Source organism: Ranitomeya variabilis, chromosome 7, assembly GCF_051348905.1.
Source record: "Ranitomeya variabilis isolate aRanVar5 chromosome 7, aRanVar5.hap1, whole genome shotgun sequence".
In the NCBI taxonomy this organism is placed as follows: domain Eukaryota; kingdom Metazoa; phylum Chordata; class Amphibia; order Anura; family Dendrobatidae; genus Ranitomeya; species Ranitomeya variabilis.
Genome location: NC_135238.1, coordinates 25563210 through 25584445, shown reverse-complemented (window position 1 = coordinate 25584445; position 21236 = coordinate 25563210). Strand labels below are relative to the sequence as shown.

General features: G+C 45.7%; 1 protein-coding gene across 2 annotated transcripts; it reads left to right on the top strand.

Moving 5' to 3' along the window:
• Window positions 1-3227: 3227 nt before the first annotated feature.
• TFAP4 (transcription factor AP-4) lies at window positions 3228-21212 on the top strand. Of its 2 annotated transcripts, XM_077274610.1 has the most exons (7): window positions 3228-3584; window positions 15427-15592; window positions 16207-16305; window positions 17085-17255; window positions 17861-17989; window positions 18168-18326; window positions 20029-21212. In XM_077274610.1, the coding sequence occupies exons 1-7, from the start codon at window positions 3496-3498 to the stop codon at window positions 20200-20202; spliced, it is 987 nt and encodes a 328-aa protein (XP_077130725.1). In that variant the 5' UTR covers window positions 3228-3495; the 3' UTR covers window positions 20203-21212. The 2 variants fall into 2 exon arrangements, with proteins under 2 accessions (XP_077130725.1, XP_077130726.1); XM_077274611.1 differs by lacking the exon at window positions 17861-17989 and having other exon boundaries at window positions 3253-3584; window positions 20029-20822.
• The last annotated feature ends 24 nt before the right edge of the window (window positions 21213-21236 follow it).

Genomic DNA, 21236 nt, shown 5'->3' with positions numbered 1-21236 from the left:
CAATCATTGTAATATTGTCTATACAGATATATAAAAATTCCAGGCTGCTTATAACACATGAATCCCAATAAATATCCCCAGTGCTGCCGTCATCCTGCGTGAATCCCAAGTGACGAGATTCCCAATGAGGCAGACATGTGACAGCCTCAAGGTGCTGGGAAGATTCATTGCTGGGTACTTAGCACGCTGAGAGGACTAAATGATCCTGGAGCTGAGAGCTGTGACAGCAGAGGTGACAAACATCACTTCTTCTATCATCAGTCAATAGCACAGCAGGTGTCCGAAGGATTATGGAGACCAGGCATCTCTGGAGGTCACTTTCTCCTTGGGATCGAAGATATTGGAAAAGAAAAATCCCGAAAAGGATCAACCTCGAATAATGAGGAAATTATAATTACAGCTAACGTGGGGTTCTCCATTTTGGCTAGCCCCCCAAACACTGAGCTGTTCTGAGGAAGGAACTTAACTTATGAGCTCAGAGACCATCTGAAATCTTTAATTTTTCCTAAATTATTACCAAAGTAGGAGCACTGAATGCATTGTCACTCGGTGTCATGATAGGCAAAAACCCTCCCCCCCAAAAATCAGAATTTTCTAATAGAAATATTTGAAAAAAAAAAGGTTTTCAACCCTTCAAATAACCCCCTTGAATCCTACGCCAGTAACGTATCTGTAACGGACTAGGTGGTGGAACCACTGTGCCGTGATCCGAGGAGAGCCTGGAGGGGCGTGACTAGGTGCCTCACCAAGTCCGGCCTCGGATGTATGGTGGCAACACGATCCAAGAAGAGATAAGGGAGAGGGAACCAGGTGCTACACCAGGACTGACCTCGGGTAGATGGCAGCTGGCCCCAAAGGACAGGAGGCAAAAATGGACAGGAAGGGTGTAACAGGTAGGACAGGTAGACAGGCACTGGCAGGTGCAGGCTGGCATACAGATGAGCACTGGTGGGTGCGGACTGAACCGGCTGATATACAGATGAGCCCTGGCAGGGGCGGACTGGACCGGCTATTATAAAGATGAGCACAGACAAGGACAGACATACAGGTATGCTGGAGGAGGTGCCTTAAATAGTAAGTGTCTCCCAGATATTTGCTTGGGACACTTTAGGACGATGAAAGAAAGAAGGAGCACATGCCCTATGCACAGTGGGGATCTGTACGCCATGTGCGCACCCTGGGCATCAACAGAGACGGAGGACGTGCGGAACAGGGCCAAGGTGGTGAGTAAGCTGGCATCTCTGCCAGGGAAGAGGGGCAGTATGCAGAGATACTGGCGCTAAAGTATCTACATGCCCAAACACTAAATGAAGCAGTAGTGCCCGTCTCTCAGAGCGGGAAATCCCAGCACAATCTGACGAGTAGTAGTAGTCAATTAGATACTTCTAAACATGGTAACTCACTTAGAACATATTAACACAGAAAGGCCATTTTCACATGTCCGATATTCACAGTCCGTGTTCGGACCACAAAGTCTGGAGTGGACGCAGGACTTCTCATCTGACTTGAACTCAACAGCCTCATGTTTTGAGTGCAGGTTTGGAGACTAGTGGCTGGCCCGGACATCTCCGTCCCTACTATGACTGTGAATGTCGGATGTTTAAAACTAGCCTTCGATGTAAGAAGTGCCAAAATTATTGAGCTGTGCACATCTCAACTTTTGAGCACCTTGGGCTGTTCACGCTCCACAAACTGAAATATTCAAAAGGCTAGAGATGTGTTGTCAAATTCTCTGGCTAGCTCAATATTAAGACAGGCATAGAAATCAATAATTTAAATAAATTCCCTCAAAAGCATTTGTCTATGTTGTAAGAACTTTGAAAAGATAGTGTGCATGACGGAGATATCAGAAGGTTCCTAGAAGTGGAGCGCACTGGTGCATGAACCAAATGAAATTTTTGGGTATGTGGCACGTTTTCTGTGGAGTTTTTAGGAATGAGTCCTCCAAAAAACACCTGAAAAAATGCTTAATAAACTCTTCAAATGCTCTTCCTATTAATTTATATGGGAAAAAAACACTTTGCAGTTCATATGTTCAGTGTTTTGAGAGTATTTTAAACTTAAAAAAAAAGTTTTGGAAACTGCCTGATAGGCAAAAAGAAAGTGCATGATACTTCTGTGAACCAGCTGGAAACTACTCCAAACTAAGAACTGTCCTTTAAAAAAAACACAAAAAAAAACAAACTCTTCCAAAATACTTCAAAACTGCTTCAAAAAGGGGCATTTACTGAATGTTTCCACTAGAAAAGCTGTCATTTTTGACAACTTTAAAAAGAATAATTGTGTGCACATAGCCTTAAATTGTGTAAACTAGGCCATCTGGGGCAAGCTGGACACTAGGTAGGATAAAGGATGTTTTGGGCAATAAATACGAAACCCATGCTAAAACGATGGGGGGTATTTACGGATATCGGCATACGCACACCAATGTGGATTTTCACTTATTCCTTAATACCAGCTACATCAGGCATGGCTCGCCATCAGCTTTCTGCGCTAAAACCTCACAACTCTTGGAGGTGGAAGAATTAAAAAATCTCGATAATTATGGCCAGTACAAGGCTAGATCATTTCTTTATAGGAATGATCCTATTAATTTTTATGCATTACTTTTTTTTAGTGCCCTATAGAGGGACTTAAAAAACAGCAACACCTGCTTTTTCATCAGTCTAGATCAGCTGTAGGGCAGCAGACCCCACCATCCATAAGTGTGAATGCTTTCCCCATGCATACGGGTTACACTGTGCTCTGCAGCAGGCCTCCCTGGCAGTGCAGGGGTTAGAGGATGATGCAGGCACAGACCATGTGCTCAGGTCTTTTCTCCTTTTCTTCTCCTTCCTTCCCCTGCTCTCCTCTCTGCCAAGCTGTCAGCTGATGGGACTGATCACCCAAGCGTGGCGCATGCAGCCAGATCAGCTCTCATCCTCCCCATTCAAGCTTCTGTTACCCCACCCCTTGTCCTAGGACCTCTCTTTGCACCCTAAATCCAAGCCTAATTTATCCCTGCCACCCCTGCAGCACAATGCATGTGCAAGATCTGCAGAAGCCTGCCCTTTTCTCACTGCAGCAGGTCATGCAATGCTTTGCAAATAGTCCTTTGTTTACATGCAATGCCTTACTCTGCGGAAGAAGGGCTGGGATTTGGCTCTGGGTAGAAGGAGGGGGCAGGCTGGAGGGAGGGGGAGGGGTGCTGTTTCTGATCTCTCACCAGCTGTTTCCCGCCTTGAAACAGACATCAGCTGCAAACACACACTCACATTGAGAGGCAGAACACAAGGAGAGAGACAGACACCTCCCCCTGATCATCTGGGACATCCTACACACTACACCATTGATCCCCTGCATGCACCATCACCTAATCAATAAGGCTGATCGGGGAGCCCACCAAGCAGAAGCAATAGGGGGGAAGCTGCTGCAGCTGCAACTAAAGGGGGGGTGGTGGGAGGGAGACACGTTTTTCTTTGGGGGGGCTGGAGGTTGGTCCTCCTGCTGATTGCTATGGAGTATTTCATGATGCCCGCGCAGAAAGTACCCTCCCTGCAACACTTCAGGAAGACGGAGAAAGAAGTCATTGGTGGTCTGTGCAGGTAGGTACCCATGCCCCCCGATGCTTGCTGGCAGTGCACATGCTGCAGATCACCTTGCAGGAAAGGAGAAGGTAGGAGGGGGTCAGTTATGGTTAGAAGGGGGGTGGATTATAAGGGGGTCCCCCCTAGTGCACCCTAAATCCAGCCTGGTTGTATAGGAGGGGAGTCGATCCACCCTTGGAAGTGGGGAGAAGGGTTTTTTTAAAGGGCGCAAGGGAAGGTTTGTCACTTGCAAACAGACCCACGTGGTGCCTCGGCCATGCTGCAGAGCTGTAATCAGGGAGCATGCAAACACTGCCAAGGAAACCTGCTGCCTCTACCCGGCCCCCTAACTGCACCCTTTCAGTGCATATGGGGAGGGGGGGGGGGTATTTAGCTCAAATCTGAGCCCCTATGCAGCCACACAACACACACACACCCCTCCTTGGGCAATCAGCTGATTTCCCAGCAATGGGGATCCAGACAGACAAGCAACACCTGATGTGTAGTAGTGCTGGTCTGCAGCACTGTGGAGTGCAGGTGTGTGCCTCCAGGACACCACAAGTGCCAGCATGCCACCCTACACCTGTGCCCCATGGCATTCCCTGGTTACAGACTGCCGCCTGTAATGCCATGCCTTCTGCACAAGGTCACAGTCAGAAGGAAGTAGACTGGCTCACTGACAAGGGACAATTTTTTAAGGTCAAGATTGGCACATGATCGTTGCCACAAGCGATGACGGATTTGGCGGTTTTACGCCCCCGGTTGGCATCGTTCGACGAATTATTAGGAATTCGACGGGAATGAAACGCGTCTGATCGTACGAATCCATTTGATAGGATTAGAGATGAGGATTTCGATTCGCTTCGCCCCGATTTGGTGTTTGGGATTTCCTTAGCAATCAGATTGGGAGCTGCAAAATTCTCATTTTGATTTAGGACCCCACAAAAAGAAAAAAAAAAAAATAATGGCCATTTTCTCTGCCCCTTGGCTCCACGGTCTGTCGTCTTTGGCCAAAATTGGCAACAACGAACCCTTGTTGGGTGCGAAGTTCACCAATATTTCATGTGGCGACTTCCTGGCAGATACAATGTCGTTACTTTATATCGACGACGAATTTCACCATTATTTGTGGCGGAGACCCACTGAGGGGCTAAAGAATGATTAGTTTTGGTCTATGAGGCCGATTTCCAGTGACTTAATGTATGTAGCTGCATGAGCAGCTCAAGTCGTGTCACACGCCCCCTCCATGTTGCTTCACCACTCGTGGTGTTTTTGTCACTATGGCTGAGGTGAAAAGGGCAGTATTGGCTATTGCCATGCCTTCCCAGGGCCAGCTAGAATTATGGACGCCGTTTTGATTCCTATTCGTGACCTTGCCGCCTGTTTCCACGCTGAGGGGGGAGTGGGACATGTTATAGCGCAGACAGGCCTGGCCGTGACTCTGCAGCCCGCCTGGAGTAGGAGTGTCGGAGCGCACGTCTTGTCGGGAAACGTAGTGCGGCGGCGCGGGGAATGCCGGGAGATGTAGTCCGTGGCTGGCCATGCTTTCTCCTAAGCACAAAGCATGGCACAGGGGCAGGTCATGTGACCGGTGTGTGCGGCGCCGTGCGTGCGGCAGTGCAGCTCTGCCCGACCGTGGGTGCTGCAGTCACATGATGTCATCCACAGGCTTTGTCACGGCTTAAATTAAAAAACCTGGATATTAATTAGATGAGAAATGAAATCAGCACCAGGGTGACCCCACAAGCTCCCATGGAGCAGATTTTGCTATAAACCCACCCAAAAATGCTGCGAATACTATGAATAAGTTTTCTGATGGCAGCAATGGGGTAAACATCACTAGTGCACTTGGAGTGGTGCATTGTTTTCTTTTGGGTGGGGTGAGAAGAGGGTTCACCCCAATAAATTGGAAGTGTTAAAAAAAGAAAAATGCAACATATGCCCTGATTTATTGCAATTTTTTTTTTTCGCATGAGATTTCCATATAATATTTGAAAAAAATAAAATAAATAAATAATAATAAAAAAAATTATATATATATTTATTTTTATCGTGCCGAAACACTGTGTGCCACCGTTGGGGAACATAAAGAATGAAATAACTAGCAAAACATGATCTCACCATAGACCCAAGGCAATGTAGAAGGAATTCCACGTGGCCGGTGCTCTGATGTCTCAGAGCCGGTGTCTCCTAACAAAACATGGAAAAGTAAAACCGGAAAGAGAGGATCCAATACCAAAAATGTGTGTGTGTATATAATTATATTAAAAATCCAGTTTATTGAAGTCCATTAAAAGAAGAGGGGCTGACATCTTACACATTTTGAGCACACATCACCCATAAGTAAGGGTGTGCCTGTCCGAAACGCGTTAGTTAAGGTTATACTTTCGGGGTTGTGCGTCCTTATACATATACTTGAGAAACTTGTCCCCACTGCCAATGGCATCCCCTCTTTCAACACACACACACACACACACACACACACACACACACACACACACACACACACACACACACACACACACACACACACACACACACACCTTTTTTTGGTTCTGGAATATGTACTTCCTGGGGTATTTCTAACATCTAAATGTGTATGTATATATGATTCCAACGCGGGTCACTACTGAGCATGTACATAAAGTGCAGCACAGATTCATCTCCACTATAAGCAGGAACAGAACAGACATTTATAACTTTTGCAAATTCTTCTGAAAACATTTATAGCACCTCCTGCATTGTACTATATATTGTCAGAGTTGGTCCCTTTTATACTGACTCCACCAATAAGGGCATCGACTCTACAGCCGTACTTAAAGGGAATCTGTCGCCCCAAAATTGGCCTATAAGCTAAGCCCACCAGCATCAGGGGCTTATCTACAGGATTCTGTAATGCATTCTGTAATGCTGTAGATAAGCCCCCGATGTATCCTGAAAGGTAAGAAAAACAGGTTATATTATACTCACCCAGGGGCGGTCCCGCTGCGGTCTGGTCCAATGGGTGTCATGGTCTGGGTCCGGGGCCTCCCATCTTCTTACGATGACTTCCTCTACTTGTATTCACACTCCGGCGCAGGCGTATTTTGTCCTGTTGAGGGCAGAGTAAAGTACTGCAGTGCGCAGGTGCTGGGCCTCTCTGACCTTTCCCGATGCCGGAACACTGCAGTACTTTGCTCTGCCCTCAACAGGACAGACAAAGTACGCCTGCGCCGGAGCCACAGCCTGAATACAAGAAGAGGACGTCATCGTAAGAAGATGGGAGGCGCCGGACTGAACAGGGACCGCCCCTGGGTGAGTGTAATATACGGTAACCTGTTTTTTAATCTTTCAGGAAACATCCAGAATGCTGTAGATAAGCCCCTGATGCCAGTGGCCTTAGTTTATAGGCCAATTTTGGGGTGACAGATTCCCTTTAAAGCCCCATACACGACATGCACAGTTCTTCAGCTTCTTGAAACGTGCAGCGAACATGGTTTTTAATGAAATTACATCCACTTCTCTTGAGCTGTTACACGCAGAAGAATTTCCACAGGAAAAACACCGCTTTTCAGCTGCATGGAAGCATAGCCTGACAATGTCAAAATCCTCAGCTAACTATATGTATTTTTTTTTTTTTTTTTCACATTTATCTTATTTATTTCTTTAGAGGAGCCGGCCTGAAATAAAATCACCCCATCAACAAAAAAACAAAACATACTGTTGACTAACTGCCACCAACTGTCCACAATATTTTTTGTGTTTCTCACAAAAAAAGCAGGTTTTTTTTTTTTTTTTTTTTATAAAGTAAAGGCTATGCAAAAAACCGTCCACTTTCTGAATAATAGCCGCTGTTTTCAGTTTTGGAGCAGCTTTATTGCGTCCTGGTCATGAGCCGTGGTCCATAGTGAAAAGCTTGTCTTGTATATCACTTACTAAGGCTATGTGCACACGTTGCGGATTTTGCTGCGGATTCGCAGCAGTTTCCCATGAGTTTACAGTACCATGAAAACCTATGGAAAACCAAACCCGCTGTGCACATGCTGCAGAAAATTCCGCACGGAAACGTTGCGGTTTATTTTCCGCAGCATGTCAATTCTTTGTGCGGATTCCACAGCAGTTTACACCTGCTCCATAATTGGAATCCGCAGGTGTAAAACACAGGTGATAACCGCAGGCGTTTTACCTGCGGATTTTGCAGAATCCGTGCGGAAAAATCTGCAATGTGTGCACATACCCTTATTCTTGTTAATGGCGCCATTGAATTTGGGCAGCTTCTGAGCAAATTGTGCTGGTCGTATCGTGTGCATTTACTTACTCGTGGTTGTCACACATGTAATCCATTATTTTGCACCCCCAAAAACTTAACTCTACGTTTTTGGTTATTTTTTTGTCCCCCCTTTGATGCATTTCATACACAGTTGTCAGCCATTTCAGCTATAATATTCTTCATTTGGGATGGGTGAAAGGCGATCCCGAAATGTCTGCTTCCCCAAACGCTACTTTATCTGTGGGCTGAAAACCTCCTGAAATGTGACTTTGGAGCGACAGACACGGACTCCCCTCCTGTAGGCCTCAACTGTGGGTTCATTAGGAAACCTTCAATCTTATGGCTCTGTTTCCCATAGCAATCAATTTAGGGTTAAAGGGTTCCCCCAAAAAAAATATCGAGCTATCCTCTGTTCACATGGGATAACTTGATAATCGTTGGGGGGTCTAAGCCCCCCGTGATCCTGGAGAACGGGAGTACAGCTCTCGGCTATTGACCGTGACTGGAGCAGAGGCCTGTACACCTTCGTGGGGGGGGATATGTTGAGCCCCCTTTTAGGATCAATCGGGGTCTGAGCAGTTAGACCACCAGTAATCTTAAGAATTGTCTGGTTGTTAACTTGCACTTTTGGGAAAACCTTAAATCTTGTACTTTTACGCTAAAAAAAAGTAGAAAATGAAGCCTGCACTGGTTGGTTGCTATGGACAACAAGGCCAGATGTTAAGCCAGACCAGTTTGATAAATCTGCCCCCTGGGGGGTTTAGGACCATTGTAATCACTTTATATCAGTGAACATTTAATTGCCCCCTCCATACTAAAAATACCATTTTGACTTTGGGCCACACGACCTTTCATGGTGGCTGGCGGCCATTGAACCACTTTGTATTCTCTATATCGCTCCTTGGTGGCACACGTAGTCTTAAAGTGACGCCTACTAGAAACCCCCATCGATCTGCTGTTATCGGCAGGGACGCCGGCAGCGCCTGCTCATGTCTAATACTGTATTAGTCATGTACAATATGGCGGCGCTATGTCCTACAGAGCGACTGTTGTAACGTCTTGAGGTACCGTCACATTAAGCGACGCTGCAGCGATATAGACAACGATGTCGATCGCTGCAGCGTCGCTGTTTCGTCGTTGTGTGGTCGCTGGAGAGCTGTCACACAGACAGCTCTCCAGCGACCAACGATGCCAAAGTCCCCGGGTAAACATCGGGTTACTAAGAGCAGGGCTGCGCTTAGTAACCCGATGTTTACCCTGGTTACCATTGTAAATTTAAAAAAAAACCAAACACTACATACTTACATTCCGGTGCCTGTCACGTCCCTCGGCGTCCGCTTCCCTGCACTCCTCCTGCATCCTGTGTAAGCGCTGGCCGCAAAGCAGAGCGGTGACGTCACCACTGTGCCCTGCTTTACGGCCGGCCGGCGCTGACACAGTGCAGGGAAGCGGACGCCGGGGGATGTGACAGACACCGGAATGTAAGTATGTAGTGTTTGGGGTTTTTTTAAATTTACAATGGTAACCAGGGTAAATATCGGGTCACTAAGCGCGGCCCTGCGCTTAGTAACCCGATGGTTACCAGTGAACACATCGCTGGATCGGTGTCACACACGCCGATTCAACGATGTCAGCGGGTGATCAAGCGACAAAATAAGGTGCTGGCCTTCTAGCTCTGACCAACGATGTCACAGCGGGATCCTGATCGCTGCTGCGTGTCAAACACAACGATATCGCTATCCAGGACGCTGCAACGTCACGGATCGCTGTCGTTATCGTTGTTAAGTTGTTCAGTGTGAAGTTGGAAACTTGGGCTGAAAGGTGGCAGATGAGGTTTAACAATGATAAATGTAAGGTTATACACATGGGAAGAAGGAATCAATGTCACCATTACACACTGAATGGGAAACCACTGGGTAAATCTGACAGGGAGAAGGACTTGGGGATCCTAGTTAATGATAAACTTACCTGGAGCAGCCAGTGCCAGGCAGCAGCTGCCAAGGCAAACAGGATCATGGGGTGCATTAAAGAGGTCTGGATACACATGATGAGAGCATTATACTGCCTCTGTACAAATCCCTAGTTAGACCGCACATGGAGTACTGTGTCCAGTTTTGGGCACCGGTGCTCAAGAAGGATATAATGGAACTAGAGAGAGTACAAAGGAGGGCAACAAAATTAATAAAGGGGATGGGGGAACTACAATACCCAGAGAGATTAGGAAAATTAGGATTATTTAGTCTAGAAAAAAGACGACTGAGGGGCGATCTAATAACCATGTATAAGTATATAAGGGGACAATACAAATATCTCGCTGAGGATCTGTTTATACCAAGGAAGGTGACGGGCACAAGGGGGCATTCTTTGCGTCTGGAGGAGAGAAGGTTTTTCCACCAAAATAGAAGAGGATTCTTTACTGTTAGGGCAGTGAGAATCTGGAATTGCTTGCCTGAGGAGGTGGTGATGGCGAACTCAGTCGAGGGGTTCAAGAGAGGCCTGGATGTCTTCCTGGAGCAGAACAATATTGTATCATACAATTATTAGGTTCTGTAGAAGGACGTAGATCTGAGGATTTATTATGATGGAATATAGGCTGAACTGGATGGACAAATGTCTTTTTTCGGCCTTACTAACTATGTAACTATGTACCTTTAAGTCCTTCTTATCAGCTGGTGCCGGGGATAATAATCTGATTTATCCAGTGGTCCACATGTAGGGAAATGGGATGACAGAAGCTTTGGTGGCCGCCATATTGGATGTTACTAAGCTTTAGCTCTAAATTTAATATTTGCTATTTCCACTATAATTTAGTTCTATGTTCTGTATTCTCAATTGGGGGTAATTGTGAATTTGTTGAACCTATTGGGGGCATGGTGGTAATAGTTATTCTGTTCCTTGATTTAGATGTATACGTACAGTGCCATGAAAAAGTATTCATACCCCGTGAACTTTTCCACACTTTTCATGTTACACCCATAAACTTACCTGCTATTTTGTGTTGGTATAATCACACAAAATACATTTATAAGTGAAGTGTAAAAGGAAAGATTCATGGTTTTCTAAATAAAAAAAATAAATAAAAAATAAAAAAATTATATATATATCTATATCTCTTTGCACAGTCAGAGGTGACATTTTTGCCCCTTTGCTCTTTGAGATTGGATGGAGGTGTCTGAACAGAAATTTTCGTTTTGCCACAGATTCTCACTGGGATTTAGGTCTGGTCTGTGATCGGACCATTCACCCACATGAATATGTTTTGATCTAAACCATCCATTGTACCTACAGCAGGATGTTGAGGGTCCTTGTCCTCCATGAAGGTGAACCTACGCCCCAGTCTCAAGTCTTTTGCAGCCTCTAGCAGGGTTTCCTCCAGGATTGCCCTGTATTTAGCTCTATCCATTTTCCCATTAACTTTGACCAGCTTGCCTTTCCCGCCTGAAGAAAAGCCTCCCCACAGTAAGATGCTGCCACCACGTTTGATGGCGGGGATGGCATTTTCAAGGTGATGTGCTGTTAGTTTTCCGCCACACATAGCATTTTGCATTTAGCCAAAAAAGTTCCACTTTTGGTCTTTTCTGACCAGAGCACTTTCTTCCACAAACTACTGTGTCCCCAACATGACTTCAACCAAGACTTTTCATGGCTTGCTTGAAAAAAAATAAAATAAAATAGTTTTCTTCTTGCCACTCTTCCATAAAGACCAGGTTTGTGGAGTCTACAACTAACAGTTGTCCTGTGGACACATTCTCCCACCTGAGCTATGGATGTCTGCAGCTCCTCCACAGTGACCACGTGCTCCTTGCCTGCTTCCCTACTTAGTGCTCTCCGTGCTTGGGATTTCAGGTTAGGTGGACAGCCATGTCTTGGTAGTTTTCCAGTTGTGCCATACTCCTTCCGTTTTTTGGATGATGGATTGAATATGAGAGGTTCAGAGCTTGGGCTGTTTTTATATTTTTTTTATTTATAACCTGACCCTGCTTTACTCTTCTTCACAACTTTATCCCTGACCTGTCTGGTGTGTTCCTTGGTTTCATGTTGCTGTTTGATCCCTAATGTTCTCACACAAACCTGAAGCCTTCACAGAATGACTGTAGTTCTACTGAGAGTAAATTACACACAGGAGGACTCAATTTACTAATTATGTAAGTCATGGAGGCAATTGGTCACTCAGGTTTTTATTTAGGGGTATCCGTCTACAGGGGGCTGAATACAAATGCACAGCACAATTTTCAGATTTAGATTTTTTTTTTTTTTTTTTAAATAATTAGAAAGCCTTGTTTTATTTCCTTTTTATACTTCTCAAATATTTGCAGACTTTTGTTGGTAAATCACATAACATCCCAATAAAATACATTTAAGTCTGTGGGTGTGATGCGAAAAAATGTGGAAAAGTTGACTGGTTATGAATACATTTTCAAGGCATTGTACCTGAGGAGCCACCTTGCTATTGTTTTCTCTTGAGATGAACATGCAGTTCTCCAATTTGCTGGTCAGATGACACCATGCAATAAGGAAACCAGGCGTTCACAGGCCAGTAATGAATGTTATCTAATGTCGGAGAGTCTCTTTAATGTGGGGTTTTATGGCCTTTGATAAGCCGGTTGTTCAGTTATGTGCACTGTCAACAATGATGTCCTCATTTAGAGAGGGTCGAGGAAATCTTACTTTCATATGTTAAGGTGTGAGTAGGGCCATAGATATTGGGTCAAAGTTTCAGTATTTTTTTTGGGGGGGGTTAGCATGTGGGATGTGCAAAAAAAAAATAAATCAAATAGTTGACACATGGATGGATTCGTTTGCAATTTATTTTTATTGTGAAGGACTTGCATAATAGGTCATTAATATCAGACTGGTGAGGGGGTCTGTCTGACACCCTGCGTTCCAAGTCACAGGTGTATGCAGAGCTCTATACACCTCATAGTGGCCATTCTCGGGTACTGCAGCTCAGGTCACATTCACTTCAATAGGAGCTGAACACTTCTACTTTTTTGGCTTCATAAACTGTGCACATCCGGCCGCACCCTGATCGTGGGGGTGTCGGTTGCTGGCTCTGAGTCCTCACCCATGTGATATTGTTGACCTAAGTATCTGACTGCCCCCTTTAAGATCACAAGCACATGACTGTATTGTGGCTCCGTGCACCCTCTGAGTGGTAATATGCCGCCAATAGTAGTCAATTGGACCATGGGAGCTTTGCATTTACTTAGATGAGACTCTGCCATTCTGGCCTTAAAGGGAGTTTTCCCACAAATACAGTGGGGCAAAAAAGTATTTAGTCAGTCAGCAATAGTGCAAGTTCCACCACTTAAAAAGATGAGAGGCGTCAGTAATTTACATCATAGGTAGACCTCAACTATGGGAGACCAACTGAGAAAAAAAAATCCAGAAAAATCACATTGTCTGTTTTTTTATCATTTTATTTGCATATTCTGGTGGAAAATAAGTATTTGGTCAGAAACAAACAATCAAGATTTCTGGCTCTCACAGACCTGTAACTTCTTCTTTAAGAGTCTCCTCTTTCCTCCACTCATTACCTGTAGTAATGGCACCTGTTTAAACTTGTTATCAGTATAAAAAGACACCTGTGCACACCCTCAAACAGTCTGACTCCAAACTCCACTATGGTGAAGACCAAAGAGCTGTCAAAGGACACCAGAAACAAAATTGTAGCCCTGCACCAGGCTGGGAAGACTGAATCTGCAATAGCCAACCAGCTTGGAGTGAAGAAATCAACAGTGGGAGCAATAATTAGAAAATGGAAGACATTCAAGACCACTGATAATCTCCCTCGATCTGGGGCTCCACGCAAAATCTCACCCCGTGGGGTCAGAATGATCACAAGAACGGTGAGCAAAAATCCCAGAACCACGCGGGGGGACCTAGTGAATGAACTGCAGAGAGCTGGGACCAATGTAACAAGGCCTACCATAAGTAACACACTACGCCACCATGGACTCAGATCCTGCAGTGCCAGACGTGTCCCACTGCTTAAGCCAGTACATGTCCGGGCCCGTCTAAAGTTTGCTAGAGAGCATTTGGATGATCCAGAGGAGTTTTGGGAGAATGTCCTATGGTCTGATGAAACCAAACTGGAACTGTTTGGTAGAAACACAACTTGTCGTGTTTGGAGGAAAAAGAATACTGAGTTGCATCCATCAAACACCATACCTACTGTAAAGCATGGTGGTGGAAACATCATGCTTTGGGGCTGTTTCTCTGCAAAGGGGCCAGGACGACTGATCCGGGTACATGAAAGAATGAATGGGGCCATGTATCGTGAGATTTTGAGTGCAAACCTCCTTCCATCAGCAAGGGCATTGAAGATGAAACGTGGCTGGGTCTTTCAACATGACAATGATCCAAACCACACCGCCAGGGCAACGAAGGAGTGGCTTCGTAAGAAGCATTTCAAGGTCCTGGAGTGGCCTAGCCAGTCTCCAGATCTCAACCCTATAGAAAACCTTTGGAGGGAGTTGAAAGTCCGTGTTGCCAAGCGAAAAGCCAAAAACATCACTGCTCTAGAGGAGATCTGCATGGAGGAATGGGCCAACATACCAACAACAGTGTGTGGCAACCTTGTGAAGACTTACAGAAAACGTTTGACCTCTGTCATTGCCAACAAAGGATATATTACAAAGTATTGAGATTAAATTTTGTTTCTGACCAAATACTTATTTTCCACCAGAATATGCAAATAAAATGATAAAAAAACAGACAATGTGATTTTCTGGATTTTTTTTTCTCAGTTTGTCTCCCATAGTTGAGGTCTACCTATGATGTAAATTACAGACGCCTCTCATCTTTTTAAGTGGTGGAACTTGCACTATTGCTGACTGACTAAATACTTTTTTGCCCCACTGTACATGCATTTAAATTTTAAGAAAAAATTGTCCCCAATGGTGGACAACTCCCTTTTTTAATGTTGAACAGCTGGTGCCCATAACTTTTGCCTATGGGAGCTTGTTGGATATCTTCATTGGTTAATGACAACTTATAGTTGTGTATAGTCGTGTCGTTACCAGAGGACTTTCTGGATATTGGCCCCCCACCAGAGCGCAGATGTGCACTGTACCAGATTCGGCTCCTAAAATGGCCGTTTCCACCGCGTTGTTGACGAGGGCGCTGTACGAGTTTTCTGGATGTTACAGAGGATGTGTTTTCAGTTTTATGGAGTCAGATATTGGATGGGGGATTTATGGAAAGCATCGCTAACATCCCATTGCTGTGAGGTGTCTTGCCGCTGCTGCGCTTTGTCCTCCGGTTAATCATGTCCTGTGACTAATCCCTGCTATCGGAGGGGAGAATGGATTTTGGAGGGGGCAGGAAGCTGGAGTTCCCTCGTTCCACCCCGAGGGGGTCAGCTGCCTTCATTCCCCCTTCTGATATTGTCATCTGGAAATTATTACAGAGCCCTCAGGGCAGACAGGAGGGGATGAAAGGAGGGGGGTCCTCAGATCCGGCTTCCATCCCTTCCTGCAAGAGGCCACACACGGAGGTGCCTAATAGGTCATAATATGGAGGCCGAATATGATCTACACCCGCCTTAACCCCTTGTGAGCTCGAATGTATGCACGTGCATCATGAGTTGTTCCTAAATTCTGTTTTCAGCCTAGCAAACATCCCCTTGACGCCAGAGACGCAACGGGACCAGGAAAGGCGGATACGTCGGGAAATCGCCAATAGCAATGAACGCCGCCGTATGCAGAGCATCAATGCTGGCTTCCAGTCTCTGAAAACTCTAATCCCTCATACAGATGGGGAGAAGCTAAGCAAGGTGCGTAACATTGGGGGGGTCTTATTGCGCTGTAGACCACGTCGGCCAGTATATGTGTCTCACGGATCCGTATACAGACTGAAATGCCCATAGAGAATGCGGGTGTCCTGGCCCATAGGCATATATGAGACCTTAAGGTGGGGTCAAGAGACCTGCGGTCAGTCTGGGTATTGCCTTCTACATGCGGATTGTAAAATGTAACCTTCTGAATCTGGCCTTAAACATGGATGACCTCAAATGTTGTGTAACCATGTAAAAGTAAATGGAAGCTGCAGTTTTCACATTGGCCACTAGATGTCATGAGAGCTCAATCTCGACAAAATAAGCTCGTTTTACTGCATGTAGTAAAGCTGAATCTTTAATTATCTTGAAGGTGGGAATATTTTGACAGAATCCGTTTTATTGTGCCAAATGTAATTTTAACCCTAGAGCATTTGGACAGCTGGCACAATGGGAAAATAGTGGGCAGGGAAGAGACTAGAACCATATGAACTTTTACAGAAAACTTTGATGGGGGGGCGGCACCTTGATTGGGTGGTTGTCTTGTATGATGGAAGTCTGTAAAGTTGCTGTCTCCGAAGCTAATATGTCTACTGCTTGCCTTCTTCGCACAGGCGGCAATACTGCAGCAGACTGCGGACTATATATTCTCCCTGGAACAGGAGAAGACCAGGTTGCTGCAGCAGAATACCCAGCTCAAGCGGTTTATACAGGTGAGGAAAGTAGAGAACTGCTGCAAAAGTTTGCATAATGTTGCATAGCCATCATTAAAGGGATTGTACGGTGAAAACACGTTATCTCCTATCCACAGGATGGGTAATGACTTACAGATTGGAGGTCTGACTGCCATGGTCTGCACCGATCATTAGAATGGGGCACTTTTATTCCCGTGTAGAATGGAGTGGCAGTGCGCTCGCTCGACTACTAAAGCTTGATTCATTCTCTATGGGGCTTTTTTTTTGTTTTTGTTTTTTTTAACGAAGCCCTTTGATTTTTGGTTTCTTACGCCCAAAATGTACCAGGGCTCTGCTCTGCATCCAAGTTATTAGGAATGTGTACCATTTTTCCAGCCTTTCATACTCTTAGGCTATGTGCACACGTCAGGATTCCTTGCAGAAATTTCCTGAACAAAACTGGACGTTTTCTGCAAGAAATCCGAATGCTTGTTGTTGTTTTTTTTGTTTGTTTTTTTGTTGCAGATTTTTTGCGTTTTTTTTTTTTTTTTCTTTCTCCAGCGGTTCCCAATGCAATAATATAGTGGGAAATCCGCAAAAAAAATCAGCAAAATTAATGAACATGCTGCGTTTTTTCTGCGATGCGTGTTTTTTTTTGCGGGGGAAAAAAAAAACACCATATTCACAAAAAATTGCGGAATGCATTATAAATGATGGGATGCTTATGTATGCATTTTTTTAAAGCGTTTTATAGCAAAAAAAAACGCAAAAAATCCTGAATGTGTGCACACAGCCTTAATGTCTTCTACCTATTACAGGAGTTCAATGGCTCTTCCCCTAAGCGACGACGGGCGGAAGACAAAGATGAGGGCATTGGCTCCCCAGATATTTGGGAAGAGGAAAAAGCAGACGACCTGAGAAGGGAAATGATTGAATTGAGGCAGCAACTGGACAAAGAGCGTTCTGTGAGGATGATGCTGGAGGAGCAGGTAAATGGTTAAATGGATGGCCTGATCTTTTTTACGGCGCAGTCAAATGGCCGTATAATTTGGACCGCAATGCACGGACTGGCTGGCGGCTCTCCCGACCTGCGTGTGACGGCTTCATACGTTTCTTTGCAGCCGTCACTCTTGGGCCGGCCAGTCCACGCACCGCCGTCCACTTTAAGCGCCCGTCTGACTGCGCCCTTATAGCATGGCATGCAAATGGCATCTGAGAATATACCCACCCATTAGTTTCCTATAAGAAGATTGATGCTGGTGTAGGATGGCACGGTAGCTTTGCATGACTTAAAGGGGTATTCCCATTTTAAATGATGGCATATGATCATTACTTTAGGAATAGGGAGGTCTGAGAATGAAGGGGCTGCCCTGCACAAAGTCAGGTAACCTGGGGCTCCTCTGTGCAAGATGCAACAATAACATGGATATGACACTAAATTAGTGCTGCGGCATTAAATTAGTGCTGCGGCCCCTTCGTTCTCGGGTTCGGTAGGGGACGCAGAGTCTTATTCTAGGTCATTTTTTTAATAGCCTAGGAATGCCCCTATAATAAATCACTGGTCAGACTTCTAATTGACTGATATAACTGGCAGGTGCGGGCTCTGGAAGCTCACATGTACCCTGAAAAGTTGAAGGCTATAACTCAACAAATCCAGGAAGAGGGAGGGCAGGGACAGTCGGACGAGTCACTGGACAGGGGTGAGCAGCCTCTCCATTCCCAGGTGAGACAGACGATGCTTCTTGCCATTATCGGAGCACCCTGCTGTTCCTTAGCCATCATGCTATCTGCTGCCAGTTTCACCGATGAGGTGGTGCCATGCTGCCTGTTTTATTGCATAGACTTGTGTTTTCTGTTTTTTATCCTCGTGATATATAACAATATATATGTTGTTTCTGCAGGTCCTGGGTCCCCATATGCCTGTGGCGCCCACTCACCACCCCACGGTAATAGTCCCCGCTCCTCCACCTTCTCATCACGTCAATGTCGTGACGGTGGGACATTCCTCGGTTATCAGTTCTGTGTCCACATCCCGGCAAAACTTGGACACGATTGTGCAGGTGAGTGTGAAATGAGTTGGGAGAGGCCTTGGTATTGTGGTTTTGACTCAGATGAACATTCAGGATTTCAGGTCTGGAAGGTGTAGGTTCCACCTCTGACAAGAACGTGGCATTGTCTTATGCTGCATGGAATGAGTGATGGTTGAGCGAACATGGCTCACCATAGGGGGTAAAGTCTTCTCCTGAAGTGCAGCACCAAAATGACATGGGCCATGTGAGAGAACAAAGTCTCTAGTGCCCCCTGTTAGAAGTCGCAGTCCTAGAAGTCGACAGCTGGGCCATATGTCTGAGGATCTGGAGACAAAACAGAATCTTCTCCAAAAAGGAAACGTCCACACTTGAAGACTATTTTTGAGGTTCTCGTCACCACCTCTTGGCAAAATAGCTTAAGTCATGTTGAACGGGTCTTAAGATGTTGACTTCTAGGATTGCCACCTCCAAGAGGTGTTGGGATCACCTGGTGAAGTGGGTACTCCAAGCCCAAGGTCTGCGTGGGCACACAGGCAGGTGAAGCACAAGCCCCATATAATGCTCCCTACCGGACCAATGGGCCCCATGTAATGCTCCCTACCGGACCAATGGGCCCCATGTAATGCTCCCTACCGGACCAATGGGCCCCATGTAATGCTCCCTACCGGACCAATGGGCCCCATGTAATGCTCCCTACCGGACCAATGGGCCCCATGTAATGCTCCCTACCGGACCAATGGGCCCCATGTAATGCTCCCTACCGGACCAATGGGCCCCATGTAATGCTCCCTACCGGACCAATGGGCCCCATGTAATGCTCCCTACCGGACCAATGGGCCCCATGTAATGCTCCCTACCGGACCAATGGGCCCCATGTAATGCTCCCTACCGGACCAATGGGCCCCATGTAATGCTCCCTACCGGACCAATGGGCCCCATGTAATGCTCCCTACCGGACCAATGGGCCCCATGTAATGCTCCCTACCGGACCAATGGGCCCCATGTAATGCTCCCTACCGGACCAATGGGCCCCATGTAATGCTCCCTACCGGACCAATGGGCCCCATGTAATGCTCCCTACCGGACCAATGGGCCCCATGTAATGCTCCCTACCGGACCAATGGGCCCCATGTAATGCTCCCTACCGGACCAATGGGCCCCATGTAATGCTCCCTACCGGACCAATGGGCCCCATGTAATGCTCCCTACCGGACCAATGGGCCCCATGTAATGCTCCCTACCGGACCAATGGGCCCCATGTAATGCTCCCTACCGGACCAATGGGCCCCATGTAATGCTCCCTACCGGACCAATGGGCCCCATGTAATGCTCCCTACCGGACCAATGGGCCCCATGTAATGCTCCCTACCGGACCAATGGGCCCCATGTAATGCTCCCTACCGGACCAATGGGCCCCATGTAATGCTTCCTACCGGACCAATGGGCGCAGGTCCTGACTCTTCAGCGACTTCTGTCTCTCTTCAGTGGTCAGGACAGAGGGCTCGCTGTAGTGATGTCATTGCGCCCTCTGCGTGGGGAACCCGGCAGTAAGTGTTACATTATCGTGCAGCGCCTCTTGAGGGGAAATGGAGCATTACACATTGAAATCAATGGGTTGCTCATGTAAAACATGGATGCGGCGGGTCCTCCCTTGGTTATAGCCTTTCTCCTATTAGATGGAAGGGTCTTAGAAATTCAGTAATGTTTCTACCTATTTTTCCGTTTCCACCAGGCCATACAGCACATAGAGGGCACACGAGACAAACAGTTGCTGGAAGACGAGCAGAGAAGGGCGGTCATTGTGAACGCTGCGCGCCCATGCGACGATTCAGACACCGCATCGGACACAGAATGCGATGACAGCGAAGCAGATCAAATCAAGGATGATGCAATGGAGGACCCCTGACATCTACTGCCCTCACCAGGAGTGGGCAAAAGACTGGGGGAACTGGAGGGGAGGAGGCTGTGAGGGTACTTGAGGGGGCGCTCCCTGCCGGCCTTCTTCCCATATCTGTAGGGTTTATAGGGTGGTCTACTGCTGACCGCAAAGATACTGTATTGAGGTTGTTGAGGGCGAGAAAGGGTAAAAGCACTAAGGGGTTGTCCTGGTCTGTTAGACAAAAGGAGGAGTGTCATTGTGGTAGGGTGCTTACAAAATTTTATATATTTTTTTTTCTTAAATTTGCAGCAATTTTAATTTTTTTTTGTTACGTCTTTCTCAGCACAAGGCCTGCACTTGTGAAAAAAAAAAAAAAATCAAGTTCCCCCTCCTCTATATATAGGTATAAGAGAAATAAGCATAGTCCTGCCTCCTAGGAGATAGTAGGTGTGGTAGTCCATAACGCCATGCCTTTCAATTTATACTATTATAGATACATTTTATACTTCTTATATTTTATAGTGCTGTGTATAATATACCTAGATTTAATACCGGTTACTTTTAAAGGAAACCTAAAAAAAAAAAAAAAAAGCCCAAATTTCAAGGCAATTTACGTACAATATGTATGCCCATATAATTCTAGCTGCCTAAAGTAAGTGCAGGCCTTTTTTTTTTTTTTTTTTTTTTTTCCCATTTAGGATCTTGCATTCTAACTTTCGTAAAGTTTTAGGGACCCCAACTTTTATAGCTATATGTGATTATACCATGCAAAGTCTTAGCACTACATTCTGGCATATTTTAAGCTATTTGCTGCTGTGGCCTTCATACCCCCACTTTCTTTTTTTTATATTATTATTATTTTTTTTTTATTTTTAAGATGACGCCTATATGCTCCGCTCCCGGTGTGGGTAGTCTTTAAAAGGTAAATATATAATAAAAATTAGTTTTTTACTGGCACGCTTAGTTGCAAAATTACAATCGCCCAAGCTGCTAAAATGCTGAATTTTTGCATTTACTGTGCAGTACCAAAACTTTCCAAAATTATGGATGAAAAAAAAAAA